The sequence below is a fragment of the Corvus kubaryi genome, unplaced genomic scaffold (genome assembly GCF_017639235.1).
Source record: "Corvus kubaryi isolate FWS band 111438036 unplaced genomic scaffold, C.kubaryi_AGA036_p1.0 133, whole genome shotgun sequence".
Classification (NCBI taxonomy): domain Eukaryota; kingdom Metazoa; phylum Chordata; class Aves; order Passeriformes; family Corvidae; genus Corvus; species Corvus kubaryi.
Window position 1 is genome coordinate 15,290,928 of NW_024580667.1, and position 20,540 is coordinate 15,311,467.

At 39.4% G+C, this 20,540-nt stretch overlaps 1 protein-coding gene across 5 annotated transcripts in view; it reads right to left on the reverse strand.

Annotated features, from left to right (window-relative positions):
- FRMPD4 (FERM and PDZ domain containing 4) overlaps positions 1-20,540 on the reverse strand; it is a 341,898-nt gene that overhangs the window by 51,387 nt on the left and 269,971 nt on the right. For all 5 annotated transcript variants that reach the window (XM_042037699.1, XM_042037691.1, XM_042037718.1 and 2 more), the window contains 2 exons: positions 18,417-18,577; positions 16,204-16,306 (listed from right to left, as the gene is read on the reverse strand). In XM_042037699.1, coding sequence (XP_041893633.1) covers positions 16,204-16,306; positions 18,417-18,577 — 264 coding nt within the window. The remainder of the gene's footprint in view (positions 1-16,203; positions 16,307-18,416; positions 18,578-20,540) is intronic.

Below are 20,540 nucleotides of genomic sequence, written 5' to 3' on the forward strand. Positions count from 1 at the left end.
TCGTTATGTGAGCCAAGGGGATCTAGAGAGGAATGGTCTTGATACCAGCTTTAATCCTCTTGCTCCTAGCAACAGGCACAGGCACCCTGCACTTCACCTTGGCTAGGCTTCTTCTGAAGCAAAGTTTTTACTACCGGAGGCCATATTCAACACACTACACTGGGAAATAGCACCTCCCTTGTAATTCCAGAACACGACTTTCAAAGCTCCTTTCCCTAAATTTCTGAACTTCTGGAATTTGACCAGCTATTGCCACATGACAGCTAGAGGTGTGAAGACCTAGGTCCAGAGGGAGCCACAAGAATGATCAGAGGGCTGGAGCACCTCTGTTATGAAGACAGAGTGAGAGAATTGGCATTGTTCAGCCTGGAAAAGAGAAGGCTCCGGGAAGACCCTATAGCACCTTCCAGTAAATTAAAGAAGGTCTCTAAGAAAGATGGGGACCAACTTTTCAGCTGGGCCTGCTGCAACAGGACATGAGTTTTTAAATTAAGACAAGATATGTTTTGAATACAAGGAAGAAACTCTTTACTGTCAGGGTGTGAGGCACTAGAACAGGTTGTCCAGAGAAGTTATGGATGCCCCATCCCTGGCAGTGTTCAAGTTTAGATTGGACAGGGCTCTAAGCAATCTGATCTAGTGGAAGATGTCCCTGCCCATTGCAGGGAGGGTGGAACTATATGATCTTTGGGGTCCCTTCCAACACAAACTGTTCTATGACGTGCTTATTTTGTCATCCTTAAGTACCAGCTTTGCCATGACCTCCAGCTCTGCCCTCCTGAACTCCTCAGCATCTCACAGGAAACACAGTTCCAGCTGTTGCTGCCTTACTTACAAAAGCTTCATGACACCAACAGCTTCTTCTGTAGGTAAGACAATCTCCAAAGGGATTAAATTAAGTGTATTTTGTTTATGTATTTTTGGCAAAACGTATGCAGCATCTCTCTCTCTCTCCCTCTCTCTCTCTCTCTCCCCCCACAGGTAACCTGTATATGTTGTTACCCCATAAAACCAGTAATATTCATAAAATTACAGGTGTTACAAAAATCCCCTAGGTCCACATCTTTCTCTATTTAACATGTATTTTCCTTGTAAAATAGAAATGAAACATGAGGGTTTTTTTCCTGGAGAGAATCACAATGACGTGACAGAATTTGCACCTTTTATTTATCACTTTTAGGTAGAGATAAAGGAAATATTTCAAAGAAATATTTTAAAACTGTCTAGCAACACTCCTTGTAACAGGTTGGCTGTACAAACCATGTAAAATGGTCATGACAAACCATGTAAAATGTCAAGACAAGATTATGGGTAACATGAGCTGCAGAACCTCAGGATCTTGTTTCTAAGTAACACACAAATCCAAAATCCATTATAATAGAGGTTTATGAAACATATTCCTCTCTCTCTCTCCACACATACATACAAATATGTGCAAATGCCTACACACAAACGTAGAATACATACTGCATGCTTACGGCATGTTATTTGTCCAATAAACAGCCCTAAGACTTACATTAGCAAACTGTATCCTCAGTCTATATACCTGGGAGCATAAATTATGCAATCTCCCCTTTCTCCAAAGAAATATGGTTGCAAAAGTGTGTGCTGAATTTTCTTCCTCTTTCATATGTCAATATGTGGTACAGTTCCTTCCTTAAACACATGATAGTTTGTATGAGTTTTTAATGAACTCAAGATGTCTGCTGGACACTGCAACATGACTATAATTGGTGTAGAACACTAAGAAATTGTTTCAATACTTTTTAAGGGAAAAAGGAAGCAGTATCTTTACTAACGCAGTTGTCCTAATATTTAATTAAAGACTTTGAACACAAACAGAATTTCAGATGAAATGCAGAACAAAAGGGTATTTCTGGTCACAAAAGTATAATTTCCATGTAAAACTGAGCAGTAAGGAAAGTGACACAAGATAAATAATTAAAAAGAAACTGGACTGTAAACTCAATTAATGAATTGTTTTAATATTGTCTTTCAATATGGAGAGTTTTTGCTATTACTCTTGATAAACTCAGGCAGATGATATTTTCCTTCTAAGTCTCTGGCACAATGTAATGACACATAGAAAATAATACTGAGCAGAAAAGATGATCTATGAAATGAAGATTTCAGTGTAATGACTACATCTCATGACTCCAATGTTTTTTATGAAATACAGATGACCTAAAGGATTTTAAACTGCTGTAGCAACCAATTTCTTCCTACAAAAGAGCTGCCTCTTTTGCACAGTGCTTTCTAAGTAACAGACCTGCTGAAAAGCTGAAGTGATCATAAAATGGGTAAGTTCCATGATATAAGATGACAAGACCTTTGCCTCTCCTGAAGTCTTGTTTGATTCATAAACTGAACAAATGTGATTTTAACTAAACCTCCAATCAAACTGAATTACTTTATTTAACAATACAGACAGTGGACTGCAGGGATTTTCCCTTGTGCAGTAAGTAAAATGTATGAAGCTTTAGTCTGCATGAGGAGGATCTAAAAGAACAATTAACATTTCAGCACATAATATGTAAGGAATATGCCTTTGGGGAAATGTAGGCTGATGGCAATCTGGTTTTATCTCTGCAGTCTCTCCTTTGGTATTTGCAGGCTCTAGTTTGATATTCTAACTTCTTGGTTTCTCAGAACCATCTTCTTTGTTTCTCAAACAAAGCCAAAGCAAGACTAAGACCAACATAATTTGGAAGCACCTGCTTTGAAATACGCTATTCGTTTTTCCCCTCTTCCTGCTGCTGCTTTCAGGAGGTTTATGAAGATTAAGTTGTTAAAAGTCAAGCAAAAAGTCAAACAGAAAATGATGTCTATGGGAAAAAGCCTAAAAAACTAAAGCAGTAGCTAAAATGCTTCTCTTACACTACTTTTCATGTGTTGCCTGTAATAAATTACAGATGATCAATTGTCACATCAGAAATCAAGGAAAAGCTGACTAATAAATCCCAGAGAAATCTATCATATTAAGCTGCCTTTTGAAGCAGTCAATGTTACGAAAATGAATTTATTTTTAGTTATTTTTATTTTCTACTAGTTTCTACTAGTTTTTGTCTCAGATTAATGAGAAACTGTTTTTCTCCTTTGACGTTCCACTGTGACCTAGAGTCATCCCAATCAGTGATAATATTTAATTGAAGAATCTCACTTTGGGGACTAATGAGTCAGAATATGTAAAACTGTTCTCTTTTAACTAACTTTGTGATTGGGCATATCATGTAGAGTTCGAAGTAGATACTCAATCTCTTGGCAATTTTGGGAGTCCTTGTTGGCTGCATTACTGCTAAATTAAAAATATTATCTAATTCTGTGTTAGAACTTTCCTAGTCCACACAGAAGTCCCCACAACATTTCTATTCCAACTACATTAATCTATCAACTGCTAAGAGAGACTGTGAATCACAAAATTATTCTTCTTGGAGGGAAACAGGAAAGAGAAAGGATTTGCTCATGACAGTCTTAAGCCTTTTGATCAGATTTTTAAAAAAGCTTCAAAAAATCAATAATTACTCCTTGCAAACACAGAAAAAGTCAGAAAAATTCGAAGTCAATTGCACTAAGAGCTGTATCCAAGTATTTTACAAAACAAATCTAGGTATCTGTCACGAAAAAAGAAATTTGGTTGGAGAGAGTTTTATCAGACTAGTATTCAGAAAATCATAAAAACATAGAATTGCCTGAGTTGGAAGTGATCCACAAGGACCACTGAAGTCCAACTCCTGGCCCTGCACAGGACCACCTCAAGAGTCACACCACATGCCAGAAAGTGTTGTCCAAACACTGCTTGAACTCTGTTGGGGTCAGTGCTGTGACCACTTCCCTGGGGAGCCTGTTCCAGTGCCTGGCCACCCTTTGGGTGAAGAACTTTATTCTTACATTGAATTGCAACCTCCCCTGATACAACTTCAGGCCATTCCCTCAGGTCCTGTCACTGTCACCACAGAGAAGAGATCAGTGTTTGCCCCTCCTCTTCCCCTCACAAGGAAGTTGCAGACTGCAATGAGGTCTCCCCTCAGGCTCGTCTTCTCCAGGCAGAACAGAACAAGTGCCCTCAGCAGCTCCTCATATGGCTTCTCCTCAAGGCCCTTCACCATCCCCCTGGCCCTCCTTTGGACAGTCTCCAATAGCTTAATGTCTTCCTTATATTGTGGCACCCAAAACTGCCCCTAGCACACGAGGTGAGGCCACTCCAGAGCAGGACAATCCCCTCCCTGGCCCAGCTGGCAATGCTGTGCCTGATGCCCCCCAGGACACCACTGGCTCTTCCTGGCTGCCCGGCACTGCTGACTCATGTTCAACTTTCCACTGGCCAGGACCCCCAGGTCCCTTCTGTGGCACTTCTTTCCAGCCTCTTGTTCCCCAGTCTGTCCGTACATCCAAGGTTCCACATCCCAGGTGCAGAATCAGCACTTACCCTTGCTAAACTTCATACAGTTGGTGATTGCCCAGGCCTCTGATTTATCTAGGTCTCTCTGCAGGGTCTCCCTGCCTTCAAGGGAGTCAACAGATCCTCCCAATTTAGTATCATCAGCGAACTTGCTATACCTTCCAGTCCTGCATCCAAGTTGTTTATGAAGCTGCTGAAGAGCACAGGGCCAAGAATGGAGCCCTGCAGAACCCATCTAGTGACAGGTCACCAGTCTGATGTCACCCCCTTCACTATAACCCTTTGGGTCTGACCCACGAGCCAGTTGCTCACCCATCACATGACGTGTTTATCCAACTGTGTGATGGACAATTTGTCCAGAAGGATCTTGTGAGAAGACAGTTTTAAAAGATTTACTGTAATCCAAATAGATTACATCAACTGACTTCCCTTGATCAACTAGGTGGGTTACCTTGTCATAAAAGGAAATCAAGTTTGACAAACAGAACTTTCTTCTCATTAAGCCATGCTGGCTGAACTTTGACTGTGCTGTCCTTCAGGTGTTTTTCAATAGCTCCCAAAATAATGTTTTCTACAATTTTGCCACTCACTGAAGTGAGACTAACAGGTCTGTAATTTCCAGGATCATCCTTCTTGCCCATCCTGAAATCACCATTAGTCAGCTTCCAGTCAGCTGGGACCTCTCTGGATTCTTAAGACTGCTCAACAATCATTGAAAGAGCCTTTGCAATGACATCAGGCAGCTCTTGGAGTATACCTCAAATGAGTCCCATCAGGCCTCACAGACTTATAGGGATCTAGCTGGAGCAGCAAATCTTACACATGTTCAGGGTCCACTGGGAGTTTATCACTCTCAAAGACATGGCCCACCAGCTCAGAGCACTAGGACCCCCTTAGCCAGCCATCAGTGTTGAAGACAAAGGTAAAGAAAGCATTAAATATCAATGTCTTCTCCATGTCCCTGTTTGTGAGATGATCATCCTCCTCCTGTAACAGGCTGCTGTCATTTCTACACTGTCTTTTGCCATTTATGTATTCTAAAAAACTTTCTTTGTCCCTCACAGTTCTGGTCAGCTTCAATTCCAACTGAGCTTTGGCTGCACAGATTTTCTCTCTCCTTTCTAAGTGGTAAGCAGCATCTCTGTATTCCTCCTATGTCATGTGACCTTGCTTCCACTGGGCATACACCTTCCTTTTTTGCCTTAGCTTTAGAAGACAATCCCTGCTCAGAAAGCCAAGATGGCCTTCTGCCTTGCCTACCTGACTTCCAACATTTTGGCATTGCCTGCTCCCAGGCCTTTAGGAGGTGGTGCTTAGAAAGTGATAAGCACTGATGGACCCTAGCACCTTCAAAAGTGTTTCCCCAGAGGACTTTACTTGCTAGTTCCCTGAGCAGCCTAAAATCTGCTCTCCTCATTTCCAGAGTTGAGGTTTTCCTGACACTTTTCCTCTTGTGAACAGAGATTTTAAACTCAATTGCTTTGTGGTCACTGTGGGCAAGATGGTTGCCAATCATTATTTTGCTCATGAGACCCTCTCTGTTAAGAAACAACAAATCAAGGAGGGTGTCTTTCTTGGTCAGCTCTCTAAGTATCTGTACATGAAGTTATCATCCAGTTGTTTTAGGAATCTTCTAGACCTGTGTCAGCTGTGTCATGTTCCCAGTTAACATCCGGCCAGTTGAAGTCACCCATAAGGACAAGGGCAGTTAATTTGGAAGTGTCCAAAGCTCCTTGAAGAATAATACATTGACATCATCATCCTAGTTAGGTGGTCTATAGCAGACTGCCACGATGACATCCACATTATTTACTTGTCCCTTAATCCTTACCTAGAGGCTCTCAACTGTGCCATTGTCAACTGCAAGCTCCATAGATTTCAGCCTCTCCATTACATCCACCACCCCTTCCACCTCCTCTGCCCTGCCTATCCCTCCTGAAGAGCCTGTAAGCATCCAACATGGCACTCCAGTCCCAAGACACACCAGGTTTTCACTTATGCCAATGATGTTGTAACTCTGGAATGGGGCCAAAGCTTTGGGCTCCTCTTGTTTGTTCCTCATGCAGTGTGTGTTGGTATAGAAACACTTCAAGTGTGGTTCACTGTAGTCGACACCTCGTGAAACAGATTAGGAGTCCTCTCTAGCACTCAGTTTCTCAAGTTCTGGCATGCCATCCCATTGCTTATCACTGGCAAGTTTGTTTTTGTCCCTTTGCTCCTTCCAATCTAGTTTAAATATTAAGTATTCACTTTCTCATTTCTACTATTTTTTGTGAGTTTCTTAGACAAACTACTGGTTCCAGGTTTCAAGCACTGACATCCCTAACATGTTTTTGGCTGATTGAAAGGAAACACTGCCATCAGAGCAGGAATATGAAATGGAAGTGTAGAGGTAGCCACTGAAAGTGGACCCTAATGTTCTGAGGGACAGCCACTTTATGGATGCACACAATTTCAGGAGGCACCATTCTTCATTTTATTTTACTTTATAGACTAAATGTCATCTGGGAAGTACACAGAATTGTGAAAGTGAAAATTGAGAATCAGGAAGACACAGCATCAGCATGCAACAGAGTTAGAGAAAAATCTTGTCATCTGCAGGGACTCCTGAGTCAGCTTCCCATTACACAATTCATTAAAATTACATGTTATAGCAATGGGCCATGAAGTACCAAGACGTCTCCATGACATTTTGCTCTGAGTAGGGTTTTACTCATTTACAGTCACTCTCCTTCCTTCCTTCCCATCCCAGGGAAATATACAAAACATTGCAAATTGGTCACAGTCCTTTCACCCTTCTCTCTCAACAGTTTAAATTACCTTTTACCTCCCATGAACACTGGTGCACATAAAACTGCTGCCTTCAAAACAGCATTCCTTATAAGGAGGCAATTTAAATCTTTCTGCCTTTCCCTCATACAAGGCAGCTGTAGCTGACAGCAATCTCCAAGGATCAACTTACAAAACCATAAAAATATCATGTTTGCCTCAGCTCTTGACATCACCTTTGCCATCTTTCTATCAAAATACATCATTTTGGTATAATTCATAGCAACTACAAGCCACTTTATTGACAATGCAATCTACATTTCAGTATTTTAAAGAACTACTTCTCTGTCATCCTGAAGCTATTTCGGTAGCAGATAAAAAACAGTTAATTTCTGTGATTCATACAGCAAGCACTGGCTCAAGAAAAGAGGGAATGCTGATGCCACACTGTGAAAAGCCACATCATGAAAGCCTTCCCAAAGCATCACAGGCCCACAGCCATCATGTCTTCTCAGAAGTGGCTGTGTTTTGCCCTTACAATAGCTTCATTAACTGACAAGTACATGCTGAATCAGTCAGCAACTGACTAGCAGGATAAGGGTGTTGTAAACTTCCCAGTGAGGGCAGACAGACACTTCTGGAAGGACAGAGTTGCTTTGTGAGTTCTGTGCATGCAGTGGTGAAGGCATCTCTGTCATCGTCATACTTCACAGCCACTCCAAGCTGGCAGCCCCAAGTGCATGGCACAATCCTCTCCTGTCAGCCTATATTGCTTCTCCAGTCCCAGAAACTGTTCCACGCAGACTGGCATTTCCCAAACAGCTCCTGAAGCTGTCTATGCCTCGTGTTTCTCCCTGGTTGCTACTTTCTGCTGATCAAATTTCATAGTGTATACACCTGTGTAAATGTAGCTGTCCTGCTGTAATGTCTTCAAGGCATCCACAGAACATTCAAGTACAAACAGCACAATGTGAAGGGCTGGCTTGCCCAACATTGTCATAGACGATTTGGAAATGTCATTTCAAAGGAGAGAGACATATAATGCAGTTGGGAAAGAGAAACCATGAGATTTCGGTTGTTTGACAACTACTCTCTCACCTTCTCCACCCCAAACATAGGACATGAGATTTTTAGGTACCTCCTGCTGCATATTCCAACTGGATGTAATCCATTGATGCATGGGGCTTGTATAAACAGCACAAAGGATAAACATCCATTGCAGAGCATGAAATATAGAGATAATCCATCACATGGAAGCATTAATTCATAATAAACTCAAAGCTGGGTGTTCCTTTGTATGACTTTACATGGAAACAATTACTCTGAAATAGTCACATCAGTGCATTCCGGCTTTCGAGCAAATCTTCCATTCGGACAAGCCAACATTTTTGTTTAACTGGATGAGAAGCAATAAGCTTGTCAGAACAAGCTAATGAGAGCAACATTTGCTGGTTCACATCTGAAGAAGGCATTCAGTACAGTTACTTGTGTTTTGGGCACAGCCATTCCACATCTCCATTCATACCCTTACTCCATAAGCAACTTGTTAGGGAACAGCTGACCTGAAATTCATCATGGCTGACTCCTTTTTCTAGAGAACAGAGTGAGATGATGACAAAACTTTTCAACCAGATGACACATCAAGCCTTGAAATTTCAAAAAGGGCCTATACTTGCCAACTCTGGGGGCCATTCAGCATGGTTAATACAAAGAGAAAATTAAGTTTACTTAACAAATAAAGATCTCAGCATTCAGAACATGTGAATTATCAAGGCCAAACCTTTCTAAATCATGTCAGTCAACTTTCTGCTAAGAATAAGAAAGGATATGACACTGCATGCTTTCAGAGTGTGCTGGTTTGGACAAATTTGGAGGAAAATATCCTCTGATAGAAGGCAGGTTACAACCAGCCCTCCCCCACCAGGTTTGGGAAAAAAAAAGAATTTTTTCCTTGGAGGAAAGTGAAAGAGATAAAAACTATTTATTTAACAAACACACAGGAAAAGGACAATAATGCTAAATAATAAAACCTCTCGCTGTGGAGAGAAAATCTGAGAAAAGTTCAGAGTCCTTCTGTAGGTAACCTCTCCCCTCCTCCTTGGAGCTGGGATGGGGTGGGCCCTCCTCTGGGGCCTTGATGAAAAAAAAAAATCCTCCTGATGTGTTCTGATGTTGAAACAGTCCAGAAAAGAAGAAGGGAAAAAAATCAAAGTCCCAGGAAAACAAAGTTCAACTCTCCGGAGGGAAAGAAAACCCCAAAAAAATGGCTGAAAAAAGCAAGCAGGGTGCTTCTTCACTCTCTCACCGCTGCAGAAAAACGCAGAGGAGTCTGTATATCTGTGTCCTTGAAACAAAACTGCTTTGAAAGTTTTGCTGGGTTTTTTTCTCTCCCCCCTCTCAGGCTCACTTTAAAGGCACAAAAAGGCACAAAATTAATTTCTGGGCATAGAGCAGCGAAATGGGATACAACATCATAAAGTCACCCAAGACACAGAGATACAATGGATTTAAAAGAGAACAATGTCCATAGTTGGTATTGATTTTAACAATAACAAGTAATATCTCTATACAGCTTTCAGCTCTTACAGGCCTTTGAAAAGGTGGGCAGGCATTTTTGAAGTGTTATTGCAGATTAGTAATTAAAATCTGGAGAGACCTGAATTAGCCCTCAATATATTAGCTCAAGAACAAGAAGCACCACAACATGCAAGAAAAGAAGATAAATGAGACAGTATTAAATGTGTGCTCTAACAGATACAGAGCTAATTTGAAGTGTGATTCAGTTATCTCTGTATTACATTGCAAAAACACCTCAAAAGGTAGAAGATACATATCTAACAACACCCCTCAAGACTGACAGAAACTGACTTCTAATGTCTTGCCTCTGAGCTCCCTGCATGGGCTAGCTGATCAGATGTAGCTAATTAAATGCCCTGGCAGAAAGCTTATCTCCATTGATGGCACTTGTAAAATTCTTACAGATCACTTGGTCCAACATTTTGTCCCTTTGTTCACCACTGTGTGTTTAAAACCTAAAACACTAGCAATTCATCAATCAGGGCCTGACACAAAGTGGGTACAGCCTCTGGATTTATATACTGAACTGGGAGTATAATGGAGTACCTTCAAATTAAAATGTCTGCATGACTGGTTTTTCAAAAAGCAGTTTTCAAGGTTCATGGTTGCTATGCAGTATCATAGCTAATAGCTTAATATGCTGGATTTTTTCTGTATGATGTTGATGAAGAAAGAATATCTTTAATAGTAAGTCCACCAAAATTACCTGACCCAATGTAAGAAACTGCCTAAACTAGATCCAGAAACATTTCAAAAGTGGCATTTTCAGCTGCTGTGAGATGATGATGATGACAGGCACTGCCACTGAGCTCCCTTTTACACTTGCATTTAGCTCTGAGGATGCAGAGTAGGAAAAGTGGTTCCCTGACATACACAGAGTCAAATGGGAGTGACAGAATCCTCATCCATTTCACAACGATGGTGAGGAGGGTCAGTATCGATTAAATTCATGTTAGCACTTAAAATGCAATATGCAGCCTAAAATCCTGGAGGGTTCCTTCTCTCCAGTCTTATGGCAATACACAATTAAAACATAAATTCTACTGCAGAATTGAAAGAATCCTCTAGATCCTCTTGATGAAAACTTGCTGTGACATTAACTTGCCAAAGCAAGAGCTATTTCAGAGAGATTTTTGAGTCATCTCTTTTAAACAGAAAATAGAGCCAACAAGAAAGAAAATCCTTTAATGACTTTCACCTTTTTCATTTCTCACTTTGGAACTTAAGTCTTTTAGTGGAATTGCACAGGACGTCGAATACTAATTTACTGCTGTTACAGTTGCAAGGAATGGACTAATCTAGCCTAATGTAGCAACCTAGAAGTCAGGTTTCTGCTCTAAAACACTTTTCTGCTCTTCTTCTTTAGTCAATGTATAAATAAAGTTTTCTGCAACATGGTAGTTTTTTTCCAGAACAAGTATCTCAGATGGATCACCCTCTTCAGATGCCAGTTTCTTCTGGATGGTTGCCTGCATAACTGTCTTAATTAAAGTGTGAACAAAATACCACTACCATGCCGTACTCACTGTTTGGTTTATGAAATAAGCAGTACACTTGTGTGTCACTTAAAATTTCAGTAAAATACCTTGCTAAATAAAAAGACAGTGTACATACGTTGGGATCCTTGTAGACCAATGCCTACTCAGTGCAATCTAAGATAAACAAGTCATTGATCACTAATCTAAGATAAACAAGTCAGATAAACAAGAAATTGCCTAAAAATCTAATAAGGCATATTGTTAGATGTATTTCTTTGTTTCAACAAAAAGGGTGGGTTAAGCTGATTCTTAAAAAGATATAAATGTAACATTAACCAATGATAATAAAATACATGCACCTCTGAGCAACCGATTAATTGCTACCTTACATTAATGTACCTTCTAATACATCAGTGTTGCATTGTTGCTCACCTTTTAATAAGGAAGAAATTGCTCCATTTTGCCATGACTTTAATGTTATCTCAAAGTACTTATTGTTAAGTATGTGTGAAAACCTTTAACTCACAGAATCTGTATCAGCAGCAAAATAAAACCAACAGAAATAGCTCCTGATAAATTTTGAATTGACTGCACTTCAAATACATCTTTTGTATTCTGTTTGCTTGCTCCTTGCCTCGACTTGAAGCTTACATTTAGAAAAGTGATCTTGTTTCTTCCTCTTTTTGAACTTCTGTAACTTTTTGTCTTGAATGGAATACGTCTTGACCACAGCCATAAGCGACATTCATAAAACTGACCTCTCTTTGTTAGGGAAACCATAAACATGACTTCTGAGTTTGTGCTGGAAATATCTCAGGTGAACACATTATGGTGCAAAAGCCATTGAACAGCACCCAGAAATAATGAGTCCAAATGGATTTTGTCTGCAAACCATACTGTATTTCTATTTCTGCAACCCTGGCTTTCAAAGGATGACTTGAACACTAATCAAGTGCTGCCCGTAAAGCAGAGCCAAAAGAATTCAATGGATCAGAATGACCGACAGGGGATATAGATAATGAATATCCCAGACCTGAGACTTCCTAGGATAAAAGAGTATCCCTCAATTCTTAAAAAACAAACCAAAGTCTTTCACCAGGTTCCTGCTCAGTACCCCCGGGAGTTGGCAGAAGTGGCTATAACAGTTTTCTACTTAAGCAAGATTATTTTCAGTAATGAATGTTAAAAAAGCCCACGCATAATGAAAATATTACAATGCAATAAAAAGCCGATGGGAGAATTTCTGTATTATGCATTGCATTTAACTTCTTGATTTTCCTGTAGTATAACCATTACACAAAAGGGACTTTCTTGAAACACCTGTCTATCTACTACTAATCCTGTCGGAGTAACAGACAATGAATTTGGAGCTGTTAGGAAAAGGGCTGAAGAAAAACAAATGATCTAAAAGAAATTAGTGTGATTTATGTATTGGGAAGTTTAGAAATAAAGCAAATTTATTGCTTAAGAATATGCTTTTTTCTAATGAAAAAAGACTTAATTGACTTTTTTCAGATACCCTTTCTGGTGGACTTTTTTTTTTTTTTTAATATGGATTGCAGCAGAAATTACCGTTTCCATTTTCTTTTCCTTCAATCTCATAACTCTTTTCATAAGTTAATGTTCTGACAATGTTTTCTTGGAAAATAATTAAATATTCTGTTACATTAAAAATGCTGTTTAACATTCAAGGTTGACTTAACATCTAACATTTGTGTGTATTTTGCTTGAAAGTTTTGGGCTTTCCTAATTCTGGTGAAGTTTGGTGCTCTTCTGGTTGTGAAATCTGCCTTTTTCTTTTCTCATGCCATTTGGCTTTTTTTCCTATTTGACATGCTATACTCTTTATGTCAGTATTTTGAAAGTAGATTAATTTTTTCCACACTCTCTGCAATTATAACAACAAATTGTTTCTTGATTTTACAAAAGCTTTGAGGGAAAGGTGCATAAAAATAGCCACTGTATTTCACATCATGAATATAAAACATACCTTGTTATACCTCATCAGCAAGAGACGATGTAATCAGAAAAAAATAATGTTGGAATATCAATTTCTCATTAATGTGCTGCAGTGACCACAAGATGATACAGTGTAAGATCCTGAAGGAAAGGAGGAAGAGGAGTCCAGTCTAAAATAAGACTGAAGCTTGTTCAGGGCACTGGTAAACAGGGTTTTGTGGGATGCAGCTCTGAAAGGCCAGAGCCCAGTAGAGCTGGGTTATCTTCACAGAGGGCCACATCCAGGTGCCAGAATGGTCTGTTCCAATCTGCAAGGAAGCAGGCAGGCATAGCAGGACACTAGTGTGGCTCCACAGGGACAGCCTGAACAAGACCAAGGGCAAAATGAAGGAAATCAGAGATGGAAATGGAGACAGGTTACTGAGGAGAAACAGAGAAGCTGTACCTGGCCAGTCAGGGATGAGGTTTGCAAAGCTCATCTGGTCCTGAAACTTATCCAGGATGGATGAAGAATAACAAGAAGGGTCTCTACAACTACAATAGCAGTGAAAGCCAAGGGAAATACGAACTTGCTGCTAAATGGAGAGGGAAACCTGATGAAGGACACTGAACAAGCTCAGATGCTCAATGCTTTCTTGGTTTTGGCCTTTAGTGGCAAGGTCTGCCACCCTCATCCCTGCACTCAGTGACAGAATTTAGGGAACAAAGTTAGACAAAGACTGAATTAGGGATTGCTTAGGTAAGAGTGACAAAAGTCTATGGGCCTAGAGGGGATGCATCTAAGGCTGATGTCAAGCTGGTTCATGTCTTTTTGAAAGGCCACTGGTTAAGAACAGAAACACCTACCCAGTGTGGTTGGGAAATCTCCATATTTGGAGATATTAAAGACTTGATTTGGCAAGTGCTGAGCGGCCACGTCTAACTTTGACACTACCTGGCCTGGAGCAAGAGGTTAGACTGGATGGCCTCCAGAAATCTCCTCTCAGTTCTTCTATGATTTTGTGATTATGCCCATTTGCATAACCTATACATTTAAAACATATTCACTGCTGACCACTGACATGCTGCTACCTGCAAGAAAACAAGATTTCAAAACTTCTCCCACGCATATTGAAAAATGCAGATGTGTTGAAAAGTTGCAGATGTATCTAACCCATATGAAAACCTTCAATTATACAGAAGAGATTCACTATTTCATTGATGTAAAGAACTGCTTCTGCTGTGGTGTCAGGACTGCACACTGACAGTGTCTAATCATTCCAGGCATCCCCACTGGCATGAAAAGAAAGCTCTTGTTTTCAAATGCTGTAACATACAACCTCAATATATTTCACTCCAAATTTCATCAAAGAATGAGTCTCTATCAAAATCCCAACAGCAGACAGATTCTGAGAGCAGAGGTAGAATTACAGTGCAAAAAAATCATCACCTAAAGCTTTCCCTGGAATGAAACAACACTTAATTTGACACTACCTATGTAGTCAGTGTAATTGGGAAAGGTGATATTCTTATTCTTGTTTGAAGGCAGACAGAGGATCAGCTACACAATAAATTCAGTTTGTCTCAGGACTAATCAGTTTATTTTCCTTGTTATTATTCCTACATATTGCTGGAAGCAGAAAATGAGACAGAGATCCTAACTTTGCTTAATGTCAAAGAATAAGGGAAAGAATAAAGAAGGAAATATTATTGCTTTATAAAGAAACAAAGACATCAAAAATTAGTGTAAGACCCATTTTTGAGACTTATGCAGGTGGTCAACACAGAGCACAAGACAGTTATTAAGAGCAGGACAGTTCCTTCAGTTCATGGAGTCTACTCATCACAAGAAGCTCTTAGCAAATTGTGTTTGTTAGTTGACTTGCAGGTTAACATCTTTTTAAAAAGTTTTTCTGAAAATATATTTTGTTTAGTCCCACCTAACACAGATGAAGGTATGAGCATTGCTGGCATTTTTATACCATTTCTGCATCATATTTGGAATTTTTCCTTACAGCTGAATCCTCAGCAAATGAGCACCCATTTGCTCAATTTGTCACCTGCAGAAATATGACTGTTGTGGCACTTCCTGCCCAAATTTCTGTAAACAAATGTGACTTTTCAAAATTACATGTGTGACACTGAAAACACTGATAGCCACAAGTTTTGGGGAGAGGTACCTGTACCATTAAAACCTGACCATCTCTCAGGAATCAAGAAGACCCACCAATTCAGAGTTTACACCAATGGGAAGGAGAATACAGAAACAAAACTGGTGTACCGCAACCAGGACACTGGAATTTAAATTATTAAGTTTTGTGTTTAATCTTTTAGTTACTTGCCATTTTCCTGTGCAATGCACTAACATTTCTTGTTACTCCAAAAGCAAAGTTTATTATATGAACCACAATACGTATTTTTCTACATCTTTAGCATTTGTCAGTCACTGTTCTTCCTTTCCTTCCATCCCATTACAGATACTGACATTTCTCCTTTCCTGTACTATCCACAGTCACTTTTCTGGTCGCATTTTCTGTCTTCTCTCTTTTACACGAACTCACCTACCTGAATTCCACCTAAACACTTTTTGAGCTTCCCTATATATTTATATGCATTCATTCACTCTCAAAAATCACCCTACCAAGTTTTCTTTATTCTTCACATAAGACAAACCTGACTTAACTTTCTTCATGTGAAAAATGAACAGTAATGTAACAGTGGCTGGAGCTTCCATGCTCCAGGAACAATCTTTTCAACAACGCATACCAAAAATAAATACCAGGAGCATACTATTCCTCTTTTAATACCCAAGTACTTTGGAGCTATTCCTGGATTTTTTTAGACTTTTTCAGCTACCCAGATAACATTTTAAGAGGACACTTCATTTCAATACTAAAATAATTGATCATTCTTCATTATAACTAAAGGAACATTATTTTCCCTTTTCTCAGCCATGAGAAGGCAAGACTTGCTGTACTACTGAATGACTGCAGAGGCAATATGTCACAGGGTTCGTAGTTTAAGTGACAGGACATCAACTACCTGACAAGGTCAATGACTCTCTCCCTTGGAGCAGTGCTGACTGGCTCATCATTAATCATTATGATTTGATCCCCTGGTATAAGCTTTCCTTCAGAGGGGCCGCCTGCAGACAAATGGAGAGAAAAAAAAAAAGAGCACAGGTTAGCACACCATTGTAAATGCACAGACACACTGTTGTTCACATACTACAAGTGTATTTTTTCTTCACTTAATGACAGTTTTTCACTAACACTATTTCTGACATTACCAGTACTCCCTCACCAGGAAAATCTTGCAAGCTAGTGGCTTAGCAACTTCTAATGAAGTTCGTCAAGTTCTAAACCCATGTCTAACCACCTAAAATAAAGGCTCAGTTTTCTGAAGGGTCAAAAGGACCCATGAGCCATGGGCTAACACATGCTTTAAGGTGTATTCAACCTTATTTTATTCATCCTTGATCAATATTTGTCTGATATTTTGTAAGACCACCCTGAGGATTCCTTTTCCTGTGAACAAATGATCCTTTTATCTACAGTTAAGACCAGGAAGTCTTTTTCCATGGTAAGCATACCAGATTTCCCTGGCTGTAACACATTGTTTCCTGTTCCAGGCAAAGTAACACCAAAGAACATCTTATTCCTCTTTCCTATGAAACATCACTTACATATTTGAATGTCATTCACAGGCCTCTCCTCTGACTTTTCTGTTCTAGGCAAAAAAACCCTGTTTTTTTCAATTGAAGGCAGTAAGTTTTTATACCTCCAGCCTCCTGAGTCTCTTTTCTGCTGGATTCCTACCACCTGATGAACACAGATACATCCAGAAGCACTGCCACTTTCACTTAGACATGAATATTTATCATTATTCTGAATAGACAATCAGTCATGTATATGTCTGTGTGGTTTGGATTCTGGCACTGCTGAAATACACATTGAGTGCATTGTACTTTATAAAATGCACATATTACTTTCTTTCTCAGCACAATTACATGCCCAGAAGATGATGTGGCTTCACAGTTCCTAATGAAAAGATATATCCTCTCTGGTCTTTGTCTTTAAACTCTGCAATGATGATACATAAAAAGCAGAATAATATTACCACTATGAAGATAAACTCTTAAAAGATGTTTCAGCATCAAAGCAAACTCATTCAACTGAGCTAATGCTGATCCTGTCCTCTGTTTGCTTTGAAAACTTTACTCCACTTCTATATCACACATAAATGGATACTAATCCATGTATGAGAATGTTGTCCTGAGCTCATATTTCCTGCTATTCACTTGGAACAAAACATAGTAAACACATTTTCCAAATTTGAACATAAAACTACATTAATAATGCCAAGTTGAGAGAAATAAGCTGTCTGGATCTGATTCAAATATTAGTTACACTGCTCACTTCATGTGAAAGCAATACAAATGTAATCAATGCACACACGTGGGTAAATGACATCAGAACTTCACAAAGTCGATTTTGCCTCTCCTCTGCTCTCTGTGGGGGTTCTGGAGAACGTATTGAACAAGAGCAAAGTCAAATCCCTGCCCTTGGCTCCCCAGCAATTTTATGTAACAACTCAACTTTTAAGCATAGAGAGCAGGAGCCTGCTATTTGAGAGACAGATTAGTCCCAGGTCTGGTCTCTCATGACTTCAAAAATATCAAAAACCTCACTAATTTTCACTGCAGGTAAGATGTTTAGGGATATATTTTGACCTGGTTTTTAACCATATAGTTATACAGATGCATTCATTTAAAAAAAAAAAAAAAAAAGCCAGCAATAACATCCTCCTTTTCAGAAAGAAATATTGTTTTTAGAAACGTAGCTCTCCTTGGGAAAGTGATGATAAGAATGAAAAATATGCACGTTTTAATCTCAGAACTCAACATACCTCTTGAAAACGCTGATTCAATGATAATGAAGGTGACAGCAAACCAATATAAAGATACTAGGGAGAAGACTTTCCCTTGAATGAAATGGGTTAACTTTTTTCAGGCAAACAACAGTAATGGCTCAGAGCAATAACTCCAAAACGCCTTTTTGCTAACACATTTATGTAACATTCAGAAATGAGTGTGAGGAAGGAAACCACTGGGTAATACCAGGCTAAAATTCTATTCAGTTTTTGTGATTACTTTGTCCGCCTGAATATTTCAACAGTTCTCAAATTTGTAGCTGCATTTCTTCTTAGTAGGCTAAATCGAAGTTTTCTTCTGGGGTCAAGTGGGGAAAACATACCTGGTGTTACTGAGCGTACAACAACTGGCTTTTCACTACCAGCCACAAACCCAAATCCTAGCACAGGATCCCTCCTCATTTCCACCTTCCGAGGGGCTGGAGGGGTTATTTGGCAGCTCTCTATTCGAGGGTCTTCAAATGTGGCTGATTGTGTCATGTGACTGTGAAAAAACATAAAAGATGGAAAAAGGAAAAAAATCATTAAAACATGATTTTGTGGTATCTACTTGAGCCAAGCAATTTGTGCAACGATATGAGATGAATACCTGAAACGTTCTCACTAGAGGAATTAAAAAACCAACTTAATAATTTTCTATTAGATTTTCTTATGCATTAAGTAATAATGCTGCTGGCGGGTCTCAAATAGTAATCAATAGTATCAGGCTTTAAAGAGGCCTCTTTTTGACAGTACACATTTAATCATACCCCATAAATGAAAGAAAAATAGCCCGACAATAAAGCCTTTGTTTTCTGTGCTTGAATTTTTCATCCTTCAATTTTTGGAAGGGAAAAATAATAGTAGCGACCTACTCATAACATAAAACACAACAATTAGAACTGTCAGCCTTTTTAAAAAGAGGACACACAGTTAAATTTGGGGATCTAACATGTTAAGCAAGTTTTTGAGCTGAGCTGAATCCTCTCCCTTCCTAAGGCACACATAACAGCTCTGTATTTGCTACTTGGACAAACTACCTGAAATCACTTCAAAATGTTCCAGGCCACAAATAAAAAAAGAAACAAAATATATAAAGAAAATATATTTACATGGAATTACTAAATACTCTCTTCTACAGTGTTATGACAAAGCCTATTTATTGTACCTAGAAGAAAAAATTCTCATGGCTGGAGGCAAAGAACTTGTTTTTTCAAGCAGAAAATAGAATGGATGAAAGCTATCCAATATCACATATCCATGAAATAGGTAATGGTTTTAAAGCATAAAGATTTTAAAATAACATTAATAAACACTGAAATGTAGCTGATGCTGTACAAAGTCAGAACCAAAACATACTTTGCATTTTCCACCCAATGCCTGGAGCTCCCCACTGAATCACAGCTACCAATTCCCTGTGCCAGTCAGACAGGCAAACAGACCACTGCAGTGTCATACCCCAAACACCATCCACTGAACTCATGTGCTTCAGGAATCCAAACTACCACTGCAGGCAACAAGCAATACCTGGTCAGCACAGTACAAAGACAGACTTCAGCTCATGGCATCAACTTACTGCAGTCCTGAGAGAGCTCAGATAATATTTGTTTCAAGTTGCCTGGCCAAGAGTTAAGTCTTTTATTGCTTTCAAGAGACTGTAAATCTGCAAGTGCTGAACTAACTCTAGTTCATGGTAAATAAATGCAGCAGACAAATGGAGGGAGCCAAGTCCCAACCCCACCTACAGAGAGGGCACAGGCTCTGAGAAGGGTAACAACTAGGTGCCCAACCTAAGAACTGCAAAATGCATATCAGAGAGGCAGATATCCCTACAGCCCTAGGCAGTATCATCAGTTGGTGTCCTCATAATTAATTAACAATATGAAAGTCAAGTAATTTCCACATATGTTCGATAATTTTACATATAATACATTATAACATGAGAGTTAAGGGACATATCATGCAACCAGCATTGTTGCTCTCATCACCTGTCCCTTTTCCATCTGCAAATACAACTCCCTGAAGAACTCCAAACAGGCAGTCCATAAGGAGAAAGGTATCATTCAGAATCTATTTTCAGCATCAATGACATGCACTTCTCTGATCTTTCCCCAGCACATATACCTTGGGCATGACATCAGTTTACTTTCTCTCCATGGTCTGCTTCATTACTGATACACAGAAGAGCAGCAAAATCTCAGTAAACTCTCAGTGGCAATCTATTTCTGTTAGTGGATTTTTCTAGGGCTTTTCTTCAAAGAAGCTTTCTATCCCTATCACTAGATTCAGTCTGCCTAAGAGTAGCATGCTGTCGTTTTATGCATATGATCAGAGCCAGCAGAAGCTACTTCCTTACAAAAATAGGAGAGCAAGAGAATATCTCTGTGCTATCCTGCATGGATAAGGTGAGGTCAGCAAAGAGAGTAATTGGTTTTTTTACTAGCTAGAGCAACACATCTGATGCTTCA